Genomic DNA, 16,696 nt, shown 5'->3' with positions numbered 1-16,696 from the left:
CGTGTGATAAATGTGCTGCTGCATGTCACTGATAACAAGCTCAATGATGTGTCTCTGAGAGCCAGACCAGGCTGGGAGGTGGGAGCTTGCCTGGGAGCAAAACCTCAGCTATTCCCATAAAATGGGCTGGGAGCTGCTGTGGGACGTGCAGGCTCACAGGCACTGTGTGAGTGTTGAGCATGTGTGAGTGTTGAGCATGGCATCCTCGTGATAACCAGTGTGACAGTCTTGTGCAAACCAGTGGGACATCAGAGGGACATCTGTGTGTAAATCAGTGGAGCCAGGGGGGAGGCAGAACTGGTGGTCAGAGCAATGGATCAAAGTTGCTGGGCTCTTGTCCTGTCCGTCCCTGGGCTTGCCACTGTGCTCTTCTAAAATATAAATTACAGCCCTGTCCTGGTTTTGGCTGGGATAGAGTTAATTGTCTTCCTAGTAGCTGGTATAGTGTTATGTTTTGGGTTCAGTATGAGAAGAATGTTGATAACACACTGATGTTTTCCGTTGTTGCTAAGTAGTGTTTATACCAAGTCAAGGATTTTTCAGCTTCTCATGCCCAGCCAGCAGGAAGGCTGGAGGGGCACAAAAAACTGGGAGGGGACACAGCCAGGGCAGCTGACCCAAACTGGCCAAAGGGATATTCCATACCATGTGACGTCATGCCCAGTATCTAAACTAGGGGGAGTTGGCCTGTGGGGGGGATCACTGCTCGGGAACTAACTGGGCACCAATCAGCAAGTAGTGAGCAATTGCATTGTGCATCACTTCTTTTGTATATTCCAAATATTTTATTTATTATTATTGCCATTTTTAGTATTATTATGATTATTATTTTCTTCCTTTCTGTCCTATTAAACTGTCTTTATCTCAACCTACGAGTTTTACTTTTTTTCTGATTCTCTCCCCCAGCCCACTGGGTAGGGGAGAAGTGAGTGAGCAGCTGCATGGTGCTTAGTTGCTGGCTGGGGTTAAACCACGACAAACCTCCCTTTTCCTGCATTTTGCTGTGAGGCTCTTTCTTCTTGCCCTGAGAAAGTGACATCCCCTTTCTCTGCCTCAGTTTCCCCAGGTGGGTTATAGAGGTGATGCTCAGCACTCCAGAGGAACTGGCCTGCTGGGTACCATGGGGGCTTTTCCCCCCAGTGAGTTGGGAAGGATGGGGGGTCTTCATCCAGCCTGTGATGGAGGGGGAGCAGCTCTGGAACTTCACCTCCATGACTCCTTAGCTCTGTGCTGTACGGGCCCAGCATTTGTCCCTGGCACATACTGGAGGAGGGTGCACACACAAGCTCATGTCTATGCTGGAGATGCCTGAGGCTTACGTGGTTCTGGAAAAAGAAAGAGAAATTCCTGTCCTTCCCTCCAGCAGTTTTTAGCTCCCTTGGCCTCCCACTGTTCAGCAGGGGGGAAAGCCTTGGAAGTTTGGGGCTTTCTCAGCAGCACAGAGTCCAGCACGGCACTGGTGTGAGCAGGGTGTGCTGCAAAGCCACAACAAGCAGGCGAAATGATGCTTGTTTCTAAGGCTCAGAGAGCTGCAAGCTCAGATGAGGTGGCCTGCTGGTCTCCAAGGTCCTCTTTCATGCAGACACTTCATGCATATTGCATGTGTGTTTGGAGCTGCGCTCAGCAAGCCAAGCTGGCTTTGATGTGAACACACCAATGAGCAGACCTGTTCCAGTGCCCAGACTCACATAAAGCATAAATAAAGGCAAAAACAGTTACCAGCAGCTCAATGCCCTTGCATATGTTGGTAACTTTCCACGCGCTGCTTGGGCTGTCTACTCTTGCAGCACCCAGCAGAGTAGCAAGAAGTCTGGAAACAAGTTTAAAACTGTGCACGTGCTTAGTGGTTATGCTGCTCTGGTGTTTGCAGGGGGGTCCCTGTGACAGCCCTGTGGTCCCTGTTGTCCTCAGCACCCATTTGACATCTCCTGCTGGTTAACTTGGGTCCTGTTTCATTTGCAGAGGACGAGATTGTTTCCATGGCTGACTCGACCACCACCATCGATGACATTGAAGGGGAGCTCTTCAAAATCGAGAGGATCAGGGAGATCCTGGTGAGGAGGGAGTCAGAGCTGCGGTACATGTGAGTACCTGCCCTCCTCCTGCGCTGTCCTCCCTTCCCAGGGTCACCCCAGCGTTTTCTGCCTGCCCGATCAAACAGGGCAGAGCTGAGGCCGCTTTCCACCTCATTTTCCACCTGGAAGAGCAGCCTCTTCCACCGCTCTGGCCTTGCTCTTGGAAGGGGCTTGAATGGGTCCCTGTTACAAAGCTGCCACTGATGCTCTGATGATTTGAGCCAGCCTATTTCTATGCAAACAGAGTTTATGAGATGGGTTTAACTACACTAAATGTTTCCATATTCAACCACAAGCACCCTGGCTTCCCAGTGGGTCCATACTCTTCCTCAGTGCATGCCTCTTGGGCTGGGCTTGGGAAGGGACCCGAGGTTTGGTGGCTCATTGCTGCTCTGGAGATACCGCTTTGCCCTGGCACGCACATCTGCGGGTGTTGAACAGCCACACGACCACAGTTTACTCTCCCCATATTGAAGTATTACACATCCTCCCAGCTTCTCTTTTCCTCCTCCATCCCCTGACTGCTGGGGTCATCAGGACACATTGGGGCTGGACTGGCATCGGTGCCTGATGCCTGTCCACACACCGCATCCTGCTCTCCACTCCCAGCACAGCCTTTGGAGCCAGATGAGGAGGGAATGATTTTCTCCAGGGTCCATTTCAATAATCAAAGCAGTTTTTGAGTAAAAATCTGTAGGCCTTTCACATTTAAGGCAATCAAATAGCCACTGTGTTGCTGTGGTACTAACCAGCACTTAAGGTGATAAATAACATTCTCCCTGGTTATATCGGGAGCTTTTATGGTTTGGGAGGAAAAGGACTAACTAGCATTCTGGGTTGATTAAGCTTTTTAATACCACTAAATTGCTATAGTCAGCCCAGTCCTGAGATCCCATGCAACACAAAGCCTGGGACCTTTTACTGGTAATGACAAAGATCATATTTACTGGGCTGCAGCACTTGATATGCTGCTTTTTTAATGTGTCTGGGTCCCCACTGGTACCTGCACTACAAGGATCACCAAAGCCTGGAAATGCCTGTGTAAATCTGCTGTCTGGGGAGGCTGTGAGCCGGACTGTGGTTTAGAGGCTCGAATTCGGAGTGATGACCTCTTTGAGGCACAGTTCCCCCTGAATATATTGTTGGAAATCATAAAAAGTGTAGTTCTTAAATGCTTTCATGGCAACTGGTACCTAAATCTCACAGGTTCTGTCAAAACTCACATCTCTTGCTTTTTCTTATCCCTTTATTGGTTTTCTTCCTTGGCTTGCACTTGGAAAACAAAAGGAAATCACCTACAGAAACCACATACCGGGCGGGGTATGGCTGCAAAAGTGATCACTTGGAAGTTTAGAACCACCAGGATTACATGCCTGCGTGGTTTGGAGGTGGCGTGGGGAACTCAAGCCTTGACTCTGCGGAGCACAGCAGCAAGGACCAGCTTGGGTCTGCAAGGCAGGGAAAGCTGAGGGCTTTCCTGAGCATCACTGCTGGAGAAGAGGGATCCCAGACCTGGGTTCTGCAGGACAGGGTTAAAAAGGATGGGGACCTGGGGCTGCAAGGGCTTTTTTTTTCCCAATGGGGAAAAAAATGTGACATTCAGGATGGTTGGGCTGTGGGGCTCAGGGAGATAGACATCTCCATTGATGTGCTGCCAAATGGAGGAGTGACCTGTCTGGTCAGTCGATAGCGATCGGTGTTTTCTTCTTGTCGGAAATATCAATCTAAAACATTCCAACATTTCTGAGATGTCTGTGCTCTGGAAAACAATGAAACTCCCAATATTTCTCCTTTTATAGAGCAAAAAGAAAGGTCTGAAATTCCTGTGGGAGATTCAGCTCCATACCTCACCCGCTCAGTGCTCTCATCTGCTTCCTGGGGCCAGACAAGGGTAGCATGGCTGTGGCTGGTGCTGCAATAAGTTTTATCACCAGTGGTAGAAGTAATCTCAGCTCCAGCAGCAGCCTTCTGGGTGATTGTCTTTGCAATCTCTCCCAAATTTTATTGAAATGAGAATTTTTATTATTGCCCATTTATTATTCTCATTATCAGTTTTTACAGAATTAAATTCCAATTTAATTTTAATAACAATTCAGTTATCATTTGGCTGTTTATTTTAATTTTAATAAGTGTATAACTAGCAAGCAGCCTGTTGCCCGTGTGTCCCATGCAGACCTCCTCGCTGGTGCTCTTTGTACAACCTCAGGGCTTAGCCACTGTAGGACTATGAGCAGGCAATAAAAGGACATACCTCCCTGTTCTCCATGTGCAGCTCCCAGACATTGGCAGCGGCGGAACTGCTCAGTGTGGTATGCAAACAAATGAAGACACTGTCAGATGGAGCAAAAATCTGACAGAGCCAAGAGGAAGTCTTCTCCTCCACCTAAGATGACCTTCTCCTACAGCAATATCTCACAGGGTCCCTCTTCATCAGTCTGTTTATTTACCCTTCCCTTATTAATATTTCTGAAGTCCTCGGCTCAGCTGACAAAGCTGCATCTTCAAGTAGATCCAGCAAATATGACTCATCCCAGAAGGGGTGGACGGCATGACTCAGTGGAAGGACCAGCAGGATTATTGAAGATGCACATGGAGCTTTTAGTAGTGCATACTTCAAAAGGAACCAAAGGTGCATCTGTTCAAGGTGGCACCAGCTCATAAGTCAATCATGTATTACCTGTAGACCCAGATCATGTGTTAGGGTTTCTCATCACTCATGGCCATGGAGCTTGCTAGAAATCTCAGCTGTGCTCTTCCAGTTTGGATGATGTCCCATGCACCCTGCAAAGCGTCCAAGGAGTCCTTCTGCACTGAAGGCTTGGACGACCTTGGGAAGCTCATCGTAAGATGCCGGGGTGCTTGGTAGGTGCCTCTGTCTAGGTGAAAAATGGGTTGACTGATTCCTCATAGTCAACATTTGGATATGCATATTTCAAAAGGAACCAAAGACACTTCTGTTCAAGGTGGCACCAGCTCATAAGTCAATAATGTATTATCTGTAGACACAGGTCATGTGTTAGGATTTCTGTCTTGGAGGCTCAGTCCAGACAGGTTGATGACTGTACTCCGTGGTGTCAGTTCAGCTTCACAAAACTGGTTGGTGAACATGATGTTTAATGGGGGCAAATGCTTCCTATCCCATGCCATCTAGGCAAGGTACTGTGCACAGGGCAGTGCAGGGCCAAATCCTGTATGGACACATCTGGTCTCCAACTGAGAGGTTTGTGCCAGCAGATATTTTCCCAGCACAGACTGCTAATGGTTCAGCGCCCACATCTGTTGTCTAAAACGTCCAGGACTGCGGTCACAAGTCTCTAAGGTCTAGGGAGCTAGGCATTTCTGAGATATCAGTGAATTAGTTGCACTGTCATAAGGAAATGGTCCTAGTCAGAGTGTCCACATCTACCTCAGGGTGATGATGGGAACCCCCTTTTCTGCTGGTGGAGCTACTCAGCACCATTTGAATGTGCTGCCTGACTCCAGCTCCTCTGCCATGGGGCTTCTGGTGCCATTGCTGGCTGCAAGCTCCTGGAAGATGTGTATCGAGAGTGTGAGGACTGATGTGTCAATGAAGGGGTTGCTTCGTGGGTGCACCAATTGAGCAATTTCTGGTCCTGGGGGTGTGGGAGCCTACTACACCTGGAAAATCTGGGGCTGGATTTTGGATGGAGACATTTTCTTTTAGTTTCAGGCCAGGTAACAGAGGTGGGGAGATGCCAGATGGTCTGGCCAGGGTGGCTCACCCATGCCAAGGTAAGCCTGGAGAAAGAAGAGAAGTATTCCAAATCCCAGCTCAACAGTCCAACCCTGATCAGGAGGTTCAGTGCCTTGCCACAGAGTGGAACCTCATAGGGTACTGCTAATATATATCTTTTGCAGGGGCTTGTAAAAACTCTTCTCAAATGACCCAACCACCGAAATCCCTGGTCAGGGACTTAAGTTCCCAGGTACCTTAATGCCAAGGAAATGGTGCTTCACTGGCTGCTGGCTGGCTAGACTGTGCCAAGTCTCGGGATGCCACATCAGAGCAGGAGGCTTTTCCTAATCTTCCCAGTGAGTGATAATGTGTAAGGAGCCCAGGGAGGGCTCAGAGCAGAAGGAAAAGTGTCAGACGGGTTGGTCATATCATGCTTTGATTGGAGATATGGCTGGCCAAAGTTGGCCCTAGGCTGATGCGATCTTGGAAACTGCTGGAAGGGCAGACGGGGCTGGGCAACCCTTGGGTTGCTGCTCGCTGTGCGTATGAGTTGCTGGCAGAAAGCAGGAGGACTTTGAGGAAAGGACCCTAAAGGGCAAAGCAAGGAGGTCTCTAAAGCCAGAAGCTGCTGGCATGAGAGAGTTTGGGAGGTGGGGAGCACGGCACGCAGACCAGAGGCAGCGCTGAGGGTTATTGGAGTCGTGACTTGTCTCATCTTCTCTGGTGTCACCTACCCAGGGGAGATCCTCAAGGGTGGCTTGGTTCGTGGTGGAGAGAGGTCTCAGCCATGAGCACTGTCTGCTCTTGGGGTTCCCCTCACCGTGGGTGAGTGCCTAAAACTCTTTAAACTGAAGCACTGATACTCATCATGGCCAGACACCATTGTTCCTTGGTCTTGTCCAAGCACAGCTTTAGCGAGGGCATAGGCATGTGATTTTTTTAAATAAATCAATAAATAAATCAGGTTAAGTCTTCTCTGCCAGCCCTAGTGAGCAGTGAGCAGCACTTGAGCTGGTGCCTCCATGGAGGGGGCTGAGTGTCTGTGGTGCTTCTGAGACATCATCAAACCGCCTCCAGCACGGACAGGGCCGTGCATCCCCCATCTGCTCCATCAGCAGCTACTGCTGACATTTAAGTTGAGCCCATCCTGATCGGTATCTTGCTGTTATGTTGTGGTTTGAGCCAGAGATTATTTAATTGCCTGTGGCTTCAGCAGGCTCCTTTTCTCCTGTTGAAATGACCTTGTTTCTCAGCAGACACCTGCAAAGTTTGCACATTTCCCCCCTCTGTTGTGCTTCATTTTTCTACCTTTTTTAAATTCTGCAGAAAGGCAGTATAAATACGTGAGATGTTTTTATGTGGCAGCAGCTTCCAGTTTTTGGATTTTACTGTTTGGCGATTATTTTTTGGGAGGAGGAGAAACACAGCTGCTATTGCATGGTGGATGTGCCAGGTTTTAATAAGGCTTCATTGTCATTAGAGTGATGAAACTTTCTTTGCCAACAACCAGTGACACAACCCATGTAGCTCCAACAAAAGCTCTGAGATGAAGTGGGCTGCCATTTCCTGTGGGAAGGCAGGTAAATCTGTGCTCCCTGCTGCAGGCACTGAGCGCATTGCCTTCCAGTGTTGGTTAGGTGTTGCTCTGGAGGTTTTGAACCTTTCCTTTCCCAGTCTTTCCTTCAGTGGTTTCATTTGTTTTTCTGCAGGATGGATGACATTCAGCTTTGTAAGGAAATCAGCCGGCTGAAAAAGGAGCTTCAAAAACTCATAGCTCTTCCAGGTAAGGCTTTGTAAAGCTTCAGAGAGCTGCACCCTGCTGCTGCAATCAGCAGAAAAGTTTCCATGAAATACCAGAAGCTCTTGAATGGCTCCCACCCCAGGATGCTCCCAGAGACACTGCTGCTGCAGGCAGTGCGTGAGCATCAAGAAACGTGGCTCCCTGAGTCTGACCTGAGATATTTCTTGGGAGTTTTGCTGCTTGCAGTACTGCCAGGGAATCCTTGTCCAGGCCTGGGCTGAAGGGCAGAGGAAAGAGAAAAGGAGAAAAAACATGAGTCCTGCAAGGAAGAGCATCGGTCTGGTATAGGAGGAGGACAGGAGTTGAGTGGGGTGGCAATGAATGCTGACACAGTGGGACCTGCCACGTACACTGAGGAGGATCCCCAAATGAGTGGAGAGGACAAGCAGGGGACATTGTCAGACCACACCATGGAGGGGCCCATTGGAGGGGCAGGAGGGGAGATGCCTTCAAAGGCCTCAAGTACGTGAAAAGCAATGAATTCTTGCTGGGGCCATGTCAGAACTGTGGGTCAGTGATGGGGCAGATGGCAGCAGCAGCCAGGGAAGGATTTCTGGTTGCAGCCAGGGTAGGATGGGTGCTAGGGGAACATCATGCCAAAAGGGCTTGATGATGTCCCTGATTTAGGTGAATTCATCATTCAGGATGTTGAAAAGAGGCAAACAGTCCAGGGCAACATATGTGAAGACTTCAGCTGGGAGGAAATGCTGCTTTTGTCACCCCCCCTTACCATGACCAGTGACCCTCCCTGTCACAGCCAGAGCCACCCTTGTCCCTTCACAGCCCAGGAAAGGCCAAACCTCGTTTCTCTAAAGGAGCCCCCTCAGCCAAAGTATTCAAATGAAAGCACACACCCAGGGTTTGAATGAGAACGAGCAAGAAATGCTTCCCCACAGGCTGTGTCCATCACTGTTCATAAGGCTATGCCTCCTCCTAGGACGTCCTCACTCACCTCCCAGTGAGGACTTTATGTGTGTTTGCAGAACCAGATGGGAGACATATCCCTGCTTATTTGTACCCACCCAAGCATTAAGATTTGGACCTCAGTTATTTCCACTGCAAGTATCTCTCTGAAGGTGCTGCACTCACTGAGACCAATGAGTGTGTAGCAGGGGGCGATGCCTGGATGCAGACAAGGGACCAGCTGTGCACATCTGTTTCCCAAAGCAGCAGCTCAGCTCATCAGTTCTGTACCCAAGGTTATCTCAAAGTCAAAAGTGGCAAGAAGCCTTGACCCTTTCTAATGCCGTATAGTGTCACTATGCTGTGTGTGCTTGTGAATCTTCAGCATGCAGTTAAAGCCCAACTTCTGCTTAATATGCAAGTCTTGATCAGTTTAATACAACCTGGCTGCATCCAGACAGGGAAGGGGAGGGTTCTGCCATAAAAACGGGAGCTGCTTGCAAAACATAGACCAGAATCTCATGTGGCTTTTAATTCAAACACCTTCTAGTTCCTAAAACAAGACTTGACCTAAACAGTGGCTCAGGACCAGAGATAACTTGACCTGTTCTGAAGCTGGAGTAATGTAGCTGGCTTTCCTTCATCTGCTTTGGTCTTTCATTTCTATCCTTTTCAGCATTCCCAGATTCAGCTGAGAGTAGAAATGCTGCTTGCATCAGGGATGCTCTTTTTGTCTTCTTTATAACTTGACTCAAATCAGACTGTGCTGGAAAAATCCTGCAAATCACTGGTCTTGCGAGACTATCAAAGCAGATCATTCATAAAAATGGGCATTGAACTTTGGTTCAGATAAAGATTCAAACACGTCAGTGCTTACTCAGAGCTCAGTCAGACCTGTGGCTTGAAATCTCACCAGACCAAGGCGCCTTTAATAATTCAGAGAGCTGTCCTAGTCATGATGGACTCTGACATCAGCAAGGCAGTAAAAAAGGTGCAGTGTTTATACAGTGGGTATGTTAACTCTGACATGCTCTAACTCAGGAATGCAGATTGTTAATTAACTGCAAATAGCTGGTATGTTTGTGTACAGCCTGACGTTTCCAATTTGTATGGCATCCAAATGACACTGTAAAGTGCTCCTATTCCCACCAGGCAGGTTGGAGCTGCTGCACAGAGACAGTGCCCACGGCCAGGCGACTTTGCATTAACTCTTCATGGTAGAAAATCAGCAGCTGTGGCCCAGACCTCAGTCCAGATCAGCTTTCTCTGCCAGGAAGCTTGAGCTTACTCCCTGCACCAGATCACAATTGTAGGAGAAACCTTTGTTTGCTGGGGATGTTTCTAAAAACATGATGATTATGAGAAGTTCCTCCTACTCAGACCCCTGCAGCAGCACCTCCGATCAATATATAGCAGTCTTTAAACTACAAATCAATACATAGTTTAGGTAACTGCTGAGACCCAGCCTACAAGGTTTGCTCCATGCTGTGAATTTCGCTGCATTTTTATTTAGCTGAAGGAAGACTGCAGATTGATCCATCCTGTGCTGGATTGAGTTTGGAGCTAGCTGCTGAATTCAGAAATGGTATTAAATAGCTGCAGCACAGACAGTCATAGTTTCTACCTAAGGTAGCTCTCTGTTTCTATTTAAAACTCCTTAGCCCTATCTCTACCATCTTCATGTATCCCACTTACCATTATGTACCAATTTATATAGGACATGACTTCATAGTGATGTGAGAGTTTTCCAGGTCTTCACTAACTCACTGCCCAAAGATATGTGCCACAAGTGGGTCCCACCGTGCTCAAGGTAGGTCAGTCTGGGGGTTCAAGTGACAACCAAGGCTAACAAATTCAAAATATCCTGGCAGACACTTGTGGTCATCCTTGTTGCTGGGGTGGGAATGGGGCTGACAGTGGTTTGAAAGGTCAGATGTAGAGGGTGAGATCACTGGGACAGTGTTCAGCAAGGGAATAAGGCTACAAAACCAGTGGATTGTATTGGTTTTCAGGTCTCTGTATATATGGGATAAATGGCGGTGTGAGGTGTTCCCAAGGCATCTGGGCATTGTTGATAATTCCCTGTACACCTGAATCCCCGGCTGGTTTCTCAGCCACATGGAGGACCTGGCTCAGAGGTCTCTGGACCCCTACCCAGCTCAGGACCAAGCTGAGACTGGTTGGGTGTGCTGGCACGGGAAATGTGGGTTAAGCACATCCTGGCGGAAGGATGACATCTGAGTCTGACACTTCTGAGGTCGTTGAGACCCGGTACCCATCCTCTTCAGCAGTGCAGGAGGAAGGTCCCAGGGGAACCATGGTCATCTCCCACCAGAGACGTCACCTTGTTGAGGGGCCCTTTCTCTGCTCTGCAAAGCTCACAGTTGCATCTTGCAGTGCTCAGCCCCATGAAAATTTTGGGGAGAAGCTAAAAATTCAAAGTTGATGACACCAGACCTGTCTCCTCCCAGCCAGGGTGGTTTGGGATGAGGTTGTTGCTTATTTAGCAGCCTGTGTCTGGATCCAGGTGCTTATTTTGGGTTGGCTTTTACCCCCGCTCTTATATCTGCTTATGAGCAGGATGGCCCCTGTTGGTGTATTAAATGTGTTCCCTGTGCTGCAGAGAATGAGAAGTCCAACGAGGAGAAGCAGAAGGAAGAGGAGCTGGTACAGCAGATACACAAGCTGGTGGAAACGCGGGATTTTCTGGTGGATGATGTGGAGTTTGAGAGGCTCAGGTAGCTGGGTGCAATTTATTCCTTGCACTGAGGACAGTGCAGTCTGCCCTCTGATCTGTATCATGCCTTGCCAGATGCTCCTGGATGCCTTGCTGCTCCTTTCCTGAGTGGTAACCAATCTCTTTGTCACAGGGAAAGGGAAGAAGACAAGGAAATGGCAGAGTTCCTGCAAAGTAAGCTCTCCAAAAGCTACCTCCAGAAAGCAAGTAGGTGGTTGATGAGTTTTATTCCTTGCATTGAACCTCACTGGCAGTTTCTCCCCTTTCCTAAGCACTCTGTCTCCAAGATTTCATTGCTTTGCATGGCGCTAGCTTACCTGGAGGCCATCTGTTGCTGGAGGAGGGTGTGGGGATATGGCAACTGGGGGATGCTAGTGCTTGAGCTCACATTGTGGAAACATCCCAAATTGGTAGAGATGTTATGCTTCCATTTCCCTCCTGGCATTTCCCAGCCACCATGTCCTATGAGAATGGGGATGGGTAGGTGTCCTTTTGTGGCTGATGTACTTCATCTGATGCTTTCCAACCAGCTCCTTTCATTTCATCACACCATCACCTAAGGTCACAAGTTGTGGTATCCATCCAGTCCTCCTCTCTTCATGGCCTCTGACGGCAGGCCACTCTCGTCCCCTGTGCCTCCATCGTTGCTGGAGGAACACCTCCCCAGTGCAGTGGGAGGCATTTCCAGCCCAGGGTCCCGGTGCCCGTGCCTGTGTCCTGCCTGTGGACACCCAAGAAGCACACATGGTGATGTGCCCCCTGGATGCAGGAGCTCATGCCCAGCTGTGGGTCTGAGGAGGGTCAGCATCCTAGCCCTGAAAGGAGCTCTAAGAAACAGCGATGGGCCTGTGCCCTTATCACCAGGCAGACACTGATTCCTCTTTCCGTAGCTCCTGTCAAAGAGAAGAAAATGACTTCCAGGGGACAGCAAACCTCCACACCATACATGACCAAAACGGGCCTCACCCTGCTCAAGGAGTGCTGTGGCTTCACCTGCTCCATCATGTAGGCCAGCCCCCAGCTCCTCTGCACAGGACATGACCATGGTAGTGTACACGTCCCAGGAAGCTGGGCCGGGCAAGAGGGGCTTCCTTGGTGAGGCGAAACGGCCAAGTGCCTGTGCGGGGTGGGTGAGCGTCAATGTCTGGGACACGCACAGCTCCTGATGTTGCAGGCGTGGGGCATGAGGGACCACCAGGCTGCAGCCCTGCTCTGGAGGGGCTGCCATTGGGGAAAAGTGCTGCAGTCCCGCTGAGTCCTGAGAGAGGGGCTGGAAGGGAAACAGCGGTGGTCATGGCTGGGAGGACGACAAGGAGATGGAGGGAGTTGGGTGGAGGGGGAAGAGAGATGGAGGGCAGGGAGGAGAGGGGCCAGGCACACTGCAGGTACCAAAGCATCTCTTTGTAAGCACATACAGGAGGCAGTTGTTTGTCAAATATACCACTGCTGTGCACACCTGGTGTTCATGGAGTTACACCACCAATGCCTTTGTCTTCTAGTAATATCTTCTCTGAAAACCTAAGAAGCTACCAGGCCTTTCTGTCCTTGATGGTCTTCACATGCCTTCTCAAGTGCCTTCTCCCACCTGCTCCTTTTCAGCAGGTTGCAGTTAAATCACTGGCATCTGCTGACAGCCACAGGTGCCCAACCTAAAAGTGATGCACCCATTATTCTTAAAACAGAGTATACTAAGGGCCAGGCTGATGTCAGTTGTACAGGACTATCCTCTGGCTGCTGAGGGGCAACCAGACAGTCCCCGTCCATTTGCCAGTGGTTCAGGACATAAACTCATTCTAAACATTGTCACTTTGTAGAAGTCTCAGGGAGTGGCAAACCCATAGAGAGGTGCTTCTTGACAGTGCAGCGTGGTATGGACTTCCCTACCTTATCCCAGGAGAAGGCTGAAGCGACCGGGCTCACAGAGTTGGGTGGCTGGATCCCCACTGGACCAGCTCTGCCTGGCTCAAGCTGCCTCCCTACTCTTATGGCTATGCATGATGCTGCTCCACAGCACATGCTGCCAAAATTGGTGTTTGTGGGGTGCAGACAAGTTAAGCAAGGCCTAAACAGCTTGGTGTGAGATGGAGGAAAGGCTGAACTGGTGATAGCTGGTGAGCTGCACTCACTCCTGCCAGAGTGTGGTGAGGACACAGGTGAAGCAAGTCACAGCTGAGATGAAGTTATGTCCATAAGAATGTGCTTTAATACAGTTGAAGTGAAATTCTGTGCTCCAGCACCACAAATCTGAGGCCAGACCTTACAGCTCGTCACAGGGCAGCTGGCAAGGAGGTGAAACCACCCACCCACTGAGCTCCCATCTTCCTCGATGCCTGGGTTTCACCCAGTAGGTGATGAGCATGGCCAAAGCTAAGAGGTAGATCCCAACTGACAGCATGTGTGACAAGCACTAAGAGGAAGATGATGGTAATGGAGGTCTGGTGGGTTGTAGTCTCTGTGGGAGGATACATCTCATCCTTAATATTGCTGGAGACTTCAGTTGTGGCAGGTGGTCTGACACCCAAGAGTTAGTCTCATTGGCACTAGGCGCTCTATGAAGCAAGGTTGGCTCGCTAGCCATTGGAGAAGGGAGGCATCCAGGGGATCCCATGGTTTCCTATCTCTTGCCTTTCCTCCCCAGGTCTCCAGCCAGAGTCCACAAGCTGCTCTCCTCTGAGAGTTTCAACTTCCTGTCATTGTTCATGCTTCCCACTGCAGCACCACCACCGAAGAGACTTCCCAAGCAGGCTGGTGCAAGCTTGAATGATGGCATACGTCCTTGGTGCCACGTCAACGGTCGTCTCCTCCATGACATCAACAAACACCGAATTCCACCCAAGCTCAGCTTGGAAGAGGTGTGTGCAGCAGCGGCAAGCGAGTCCATGACAAAGAGGACTGGTGCAGTCCTTCACCTGGACAGAGTAATAAAAAAAGCACTGGGAGCTCATGTTTGGAGAACATTGTGCTCCACCATCCAAGACACGCTGTGGCCATAGATGATGTCTCATCCTTAGCCTTGTATCACCTTGTGAGTCTCTGTGGGATGATTCCTGAGGACTCTTGGTGGGGAATGTCTCTGGTCTGGGTTTTGTTGTGTTTGCATTGTTTTTATTGCAAGGTGCTCTATGGCTCTGGGTGTGTGAAAAGCAAAGTGTGAAGGGCAGTCCCCAGAGCCAGCTGAATGAAGGGCTAATTCTTGTGAAGTTATCACCTGAGCACAGACCTGGTGTGCTGAACTATGGGCAGATGAGTTGCTTTCCCCACTTCACTATTACTTGTTTCAGTTTTCAGCTCCAAGAAAAAGATGATTAGAGCAAAAGAGAAAAGGAGAAAAATTCAGAAGAACAGGGCAACATGCAGAAGGAAATGAAAACCAAACAGGAGACTGGAAAAGTGGCAGGTGAAGGTGGAGACAGCAGGTGAGAGACATTCTCACTGCCAAGAGGGCATTCAGTCCTGCCCTCTAGTGCCCCAGCCAGCGCCTCTGGGCTTGGCACCATGAGCTGGACATAAAGTCCTGTGCAAAAGACTCATGCACCTTGAGGTCACCCAGTGTCTCAGTTCCTGTTGTCCCTTCTGAGCATCCACTTGTGCTGAGGTGGCACAGCCAGAGGTGCTAATGCCCATCATAGCAGGACAGGGCTCTCTTTCTCGCTGAGTGCGAAGGCCTGTCACATCTCCTGCCCTCCTGCCCTGTAGGCTGCTATGGCTTCACCGGGTGTCCTGGGGTGACCTCCCATTTGGGTGGCTGCCCAAGAGCTCTGGGTGCCCTCTGGCCAAAATGCTGATTCCTCCAGCTCAATCCTGCTGCAGCTTGCTGTATGGTCTTGAGATAGTGTTCCTGCATGGGTCACTGTCCGACATGCCCATGCCAGTGAGATGGCTGCAACCCATTTGGCTCTTTCCATTGCACCTAATAGCACATTCATTCTTATAAAACACAATGCAGGTGGGATCCTTGCTAGTGCAATGCCATAAGCAGGTCCAAGTTCCTCCTGCATTTCTTTATCAGCACTGCCAGAAAACCCACTCTGTGGGAACCTGTTCTCTAACCTTTGCAAGGGGGTTTCCACTCACTTGTCCTTCCTGAGCAATCTCCTCCCCATATGGATCTTACCAGAAGCCAGAAAAGTCCACAGACTAAACCAGTCCCTCTGCACCCTCACAGACCAGGATGCAAGGCCTGAATGGGCCCACGACACCTGGTCACCTCTAGCAAACTTGACCTCGCTTTCGTTCGTGTCAGCTCTGAGTTGACTTCAGTGGTCTCAGTCAGGTGTCAGCACTCTTTGTGCTGCTTATTGTTAATGTCCTTCAGCATCCTACAACCCACCTGCCAGTTCTGGGTGCTCTTCTTGCTCGGGGGAGACTTCAGTGTGGGCTGGAGGGACCACCCTGTAGATCACAGGGGCAAATTAAGTCACAGAGAGCTCCTCTCTGCTTTGCCAACCCTCTGTAATGGAGTGAGGTGCAGTACACAGCTGGGGCTGATGTTCAAGCAGGGGTGACAGGCCATCATCGGTAGCATCCCTCCTGGAGTTGATGGGACAGATTGGGCCACTCATTCCCTGCTCTTCCAGAAACTGTCCAGTGGCTGCTTGGTTTGGTCACTCTGCAGTCACGCACGTGGTGCGATACAGGTGTTTGCTTTGATCACACAGACCAGAGGCTCAAGACCCAGAAGGCCCCCTCACTGTCCTTGCCTTCCCCAGGGTCTTCTTGGGAAGGGTGACTAACTAAGCCAGTTTGTTTGGTTGGACCGAGAGGGAGCCAAAGGTAAGGAAGAGCCCTTCATTCAAAACCTGTTCCCCTAATTCATCCCTACCTCCACCCCGCAAGGCCCCAAGACCCAGACTTCGGCTGCTGAGCAGAGCTTGGGCAGGCAGGAGGGTGGCTGGGGGGAGATGGGCAAGGTCCTGGCCTGTTTTGTTCTGTGTTTACTGGCTGTGTTTGTGTGGCTGGTCATGGAGAAGGAGACAGGCTGCTGTCCTTGTCATATGATGCTATTTGGCCTGTATTTTAATTGATGGCAAAGGTGCGCAGCACACGGGAGCAACGCTGTTTCATGTACATTGATTTCAACCCAAACAAATAAATGTCTGTTGGAAGCTTGGTTCGTAGATATTTTCCCCACCTGGGACCTTTGCAGAGACATGTCTTAGGCTGTGTCACAGCAGGGTGGTTGAAGTGGAACAGAAACAAGATCCTGAAAAGTCAGACTGGACTTTGGAGTTCCCTGGTATTGCAGGAGTACAGAGCAGCTCCTGCTGCTGCCGCAAGATATCCAACCCTTCCATTTCTGGCTCTTGACCTAATATTTCACTTCTGGGCCAGGCTGAAAAATCTTTGGAAAGACAAAAAACTGCCTCCCTGGGTTAATATCCTTTAATGCTCAGAGCCCTGAACTCTTTTGATATATTTGTTCACTGATAACCTTCTGTCCTCACCAAGCCTCAACGGTATCATTTACAGAGGGGTTGTGGAAC

The 16,696-nt window shown here is 49.7% G+C and overlaps 1 protein-coding gene across 2 annotated transcripts in view; it reads left to right on the top strand.

The window, feature by feature from the left end:
• MFSD6L (major facilitator superfamily domain containing 6 like) overlaps positions 1–16,318 on the top strand; it is a 31,425-nt gene extending 15,107 nt beyond the window's left edge. Inside the window, exons 2-7 of one of the 2 annotated variants that reach the window (XM_030015737.2) lie at positions 1,963–2,083; positions 7,482–7,555; positions 11,100–11,214; positions 11,347–11,420; positions 12,104–12,259; positions 13,852–16,318. In XM_030015737.2, coding sequence (XP_029871597.1) covers positions 1,963–2,083; positions 7,482–7,555; positions 11,100–11,214; positions 11,347–11,420; positions 12,104–12,222 — 503 coding nt within the window. In that variant the 3' untranslated portion in view covers positions 12,223–12,259; positions 13,852–16,318. Of the gene's footprint in view, positions 1–1,962; positions 2,084–7,481; positions 7,556–11,056; positions 11,215–11,346; positions 11,421–12,103; positions 12,260–13,851 lie in introns of those variants that run through there. The other variant, XM_030015738.1, reaches the window with a different exon arrangement.
• The last annotated feature ends 378 nt before the right edge of the window (positions 16,319–16,696 follow it).

The sequence above is a fragment of the Aquila chrysaetos genome, chromosome 5, assembly GCF_900496995.4.
Source record: "Aquila chrysaetos chrysaetos chromosome 5, bAquChr1.4, whole genome shotgun sequence".
NCBI classification, from domain to species: Eukaryota; Metazoa; Chordata; class Aves; order Accipitriformes; family Accipitridae; genus Aquila; species Aquila chrysaetos.
Note: the sequence above shows the minus strand (reverse complement) of the source record. Positions and strands in the feature narration are given on the sequence as shown.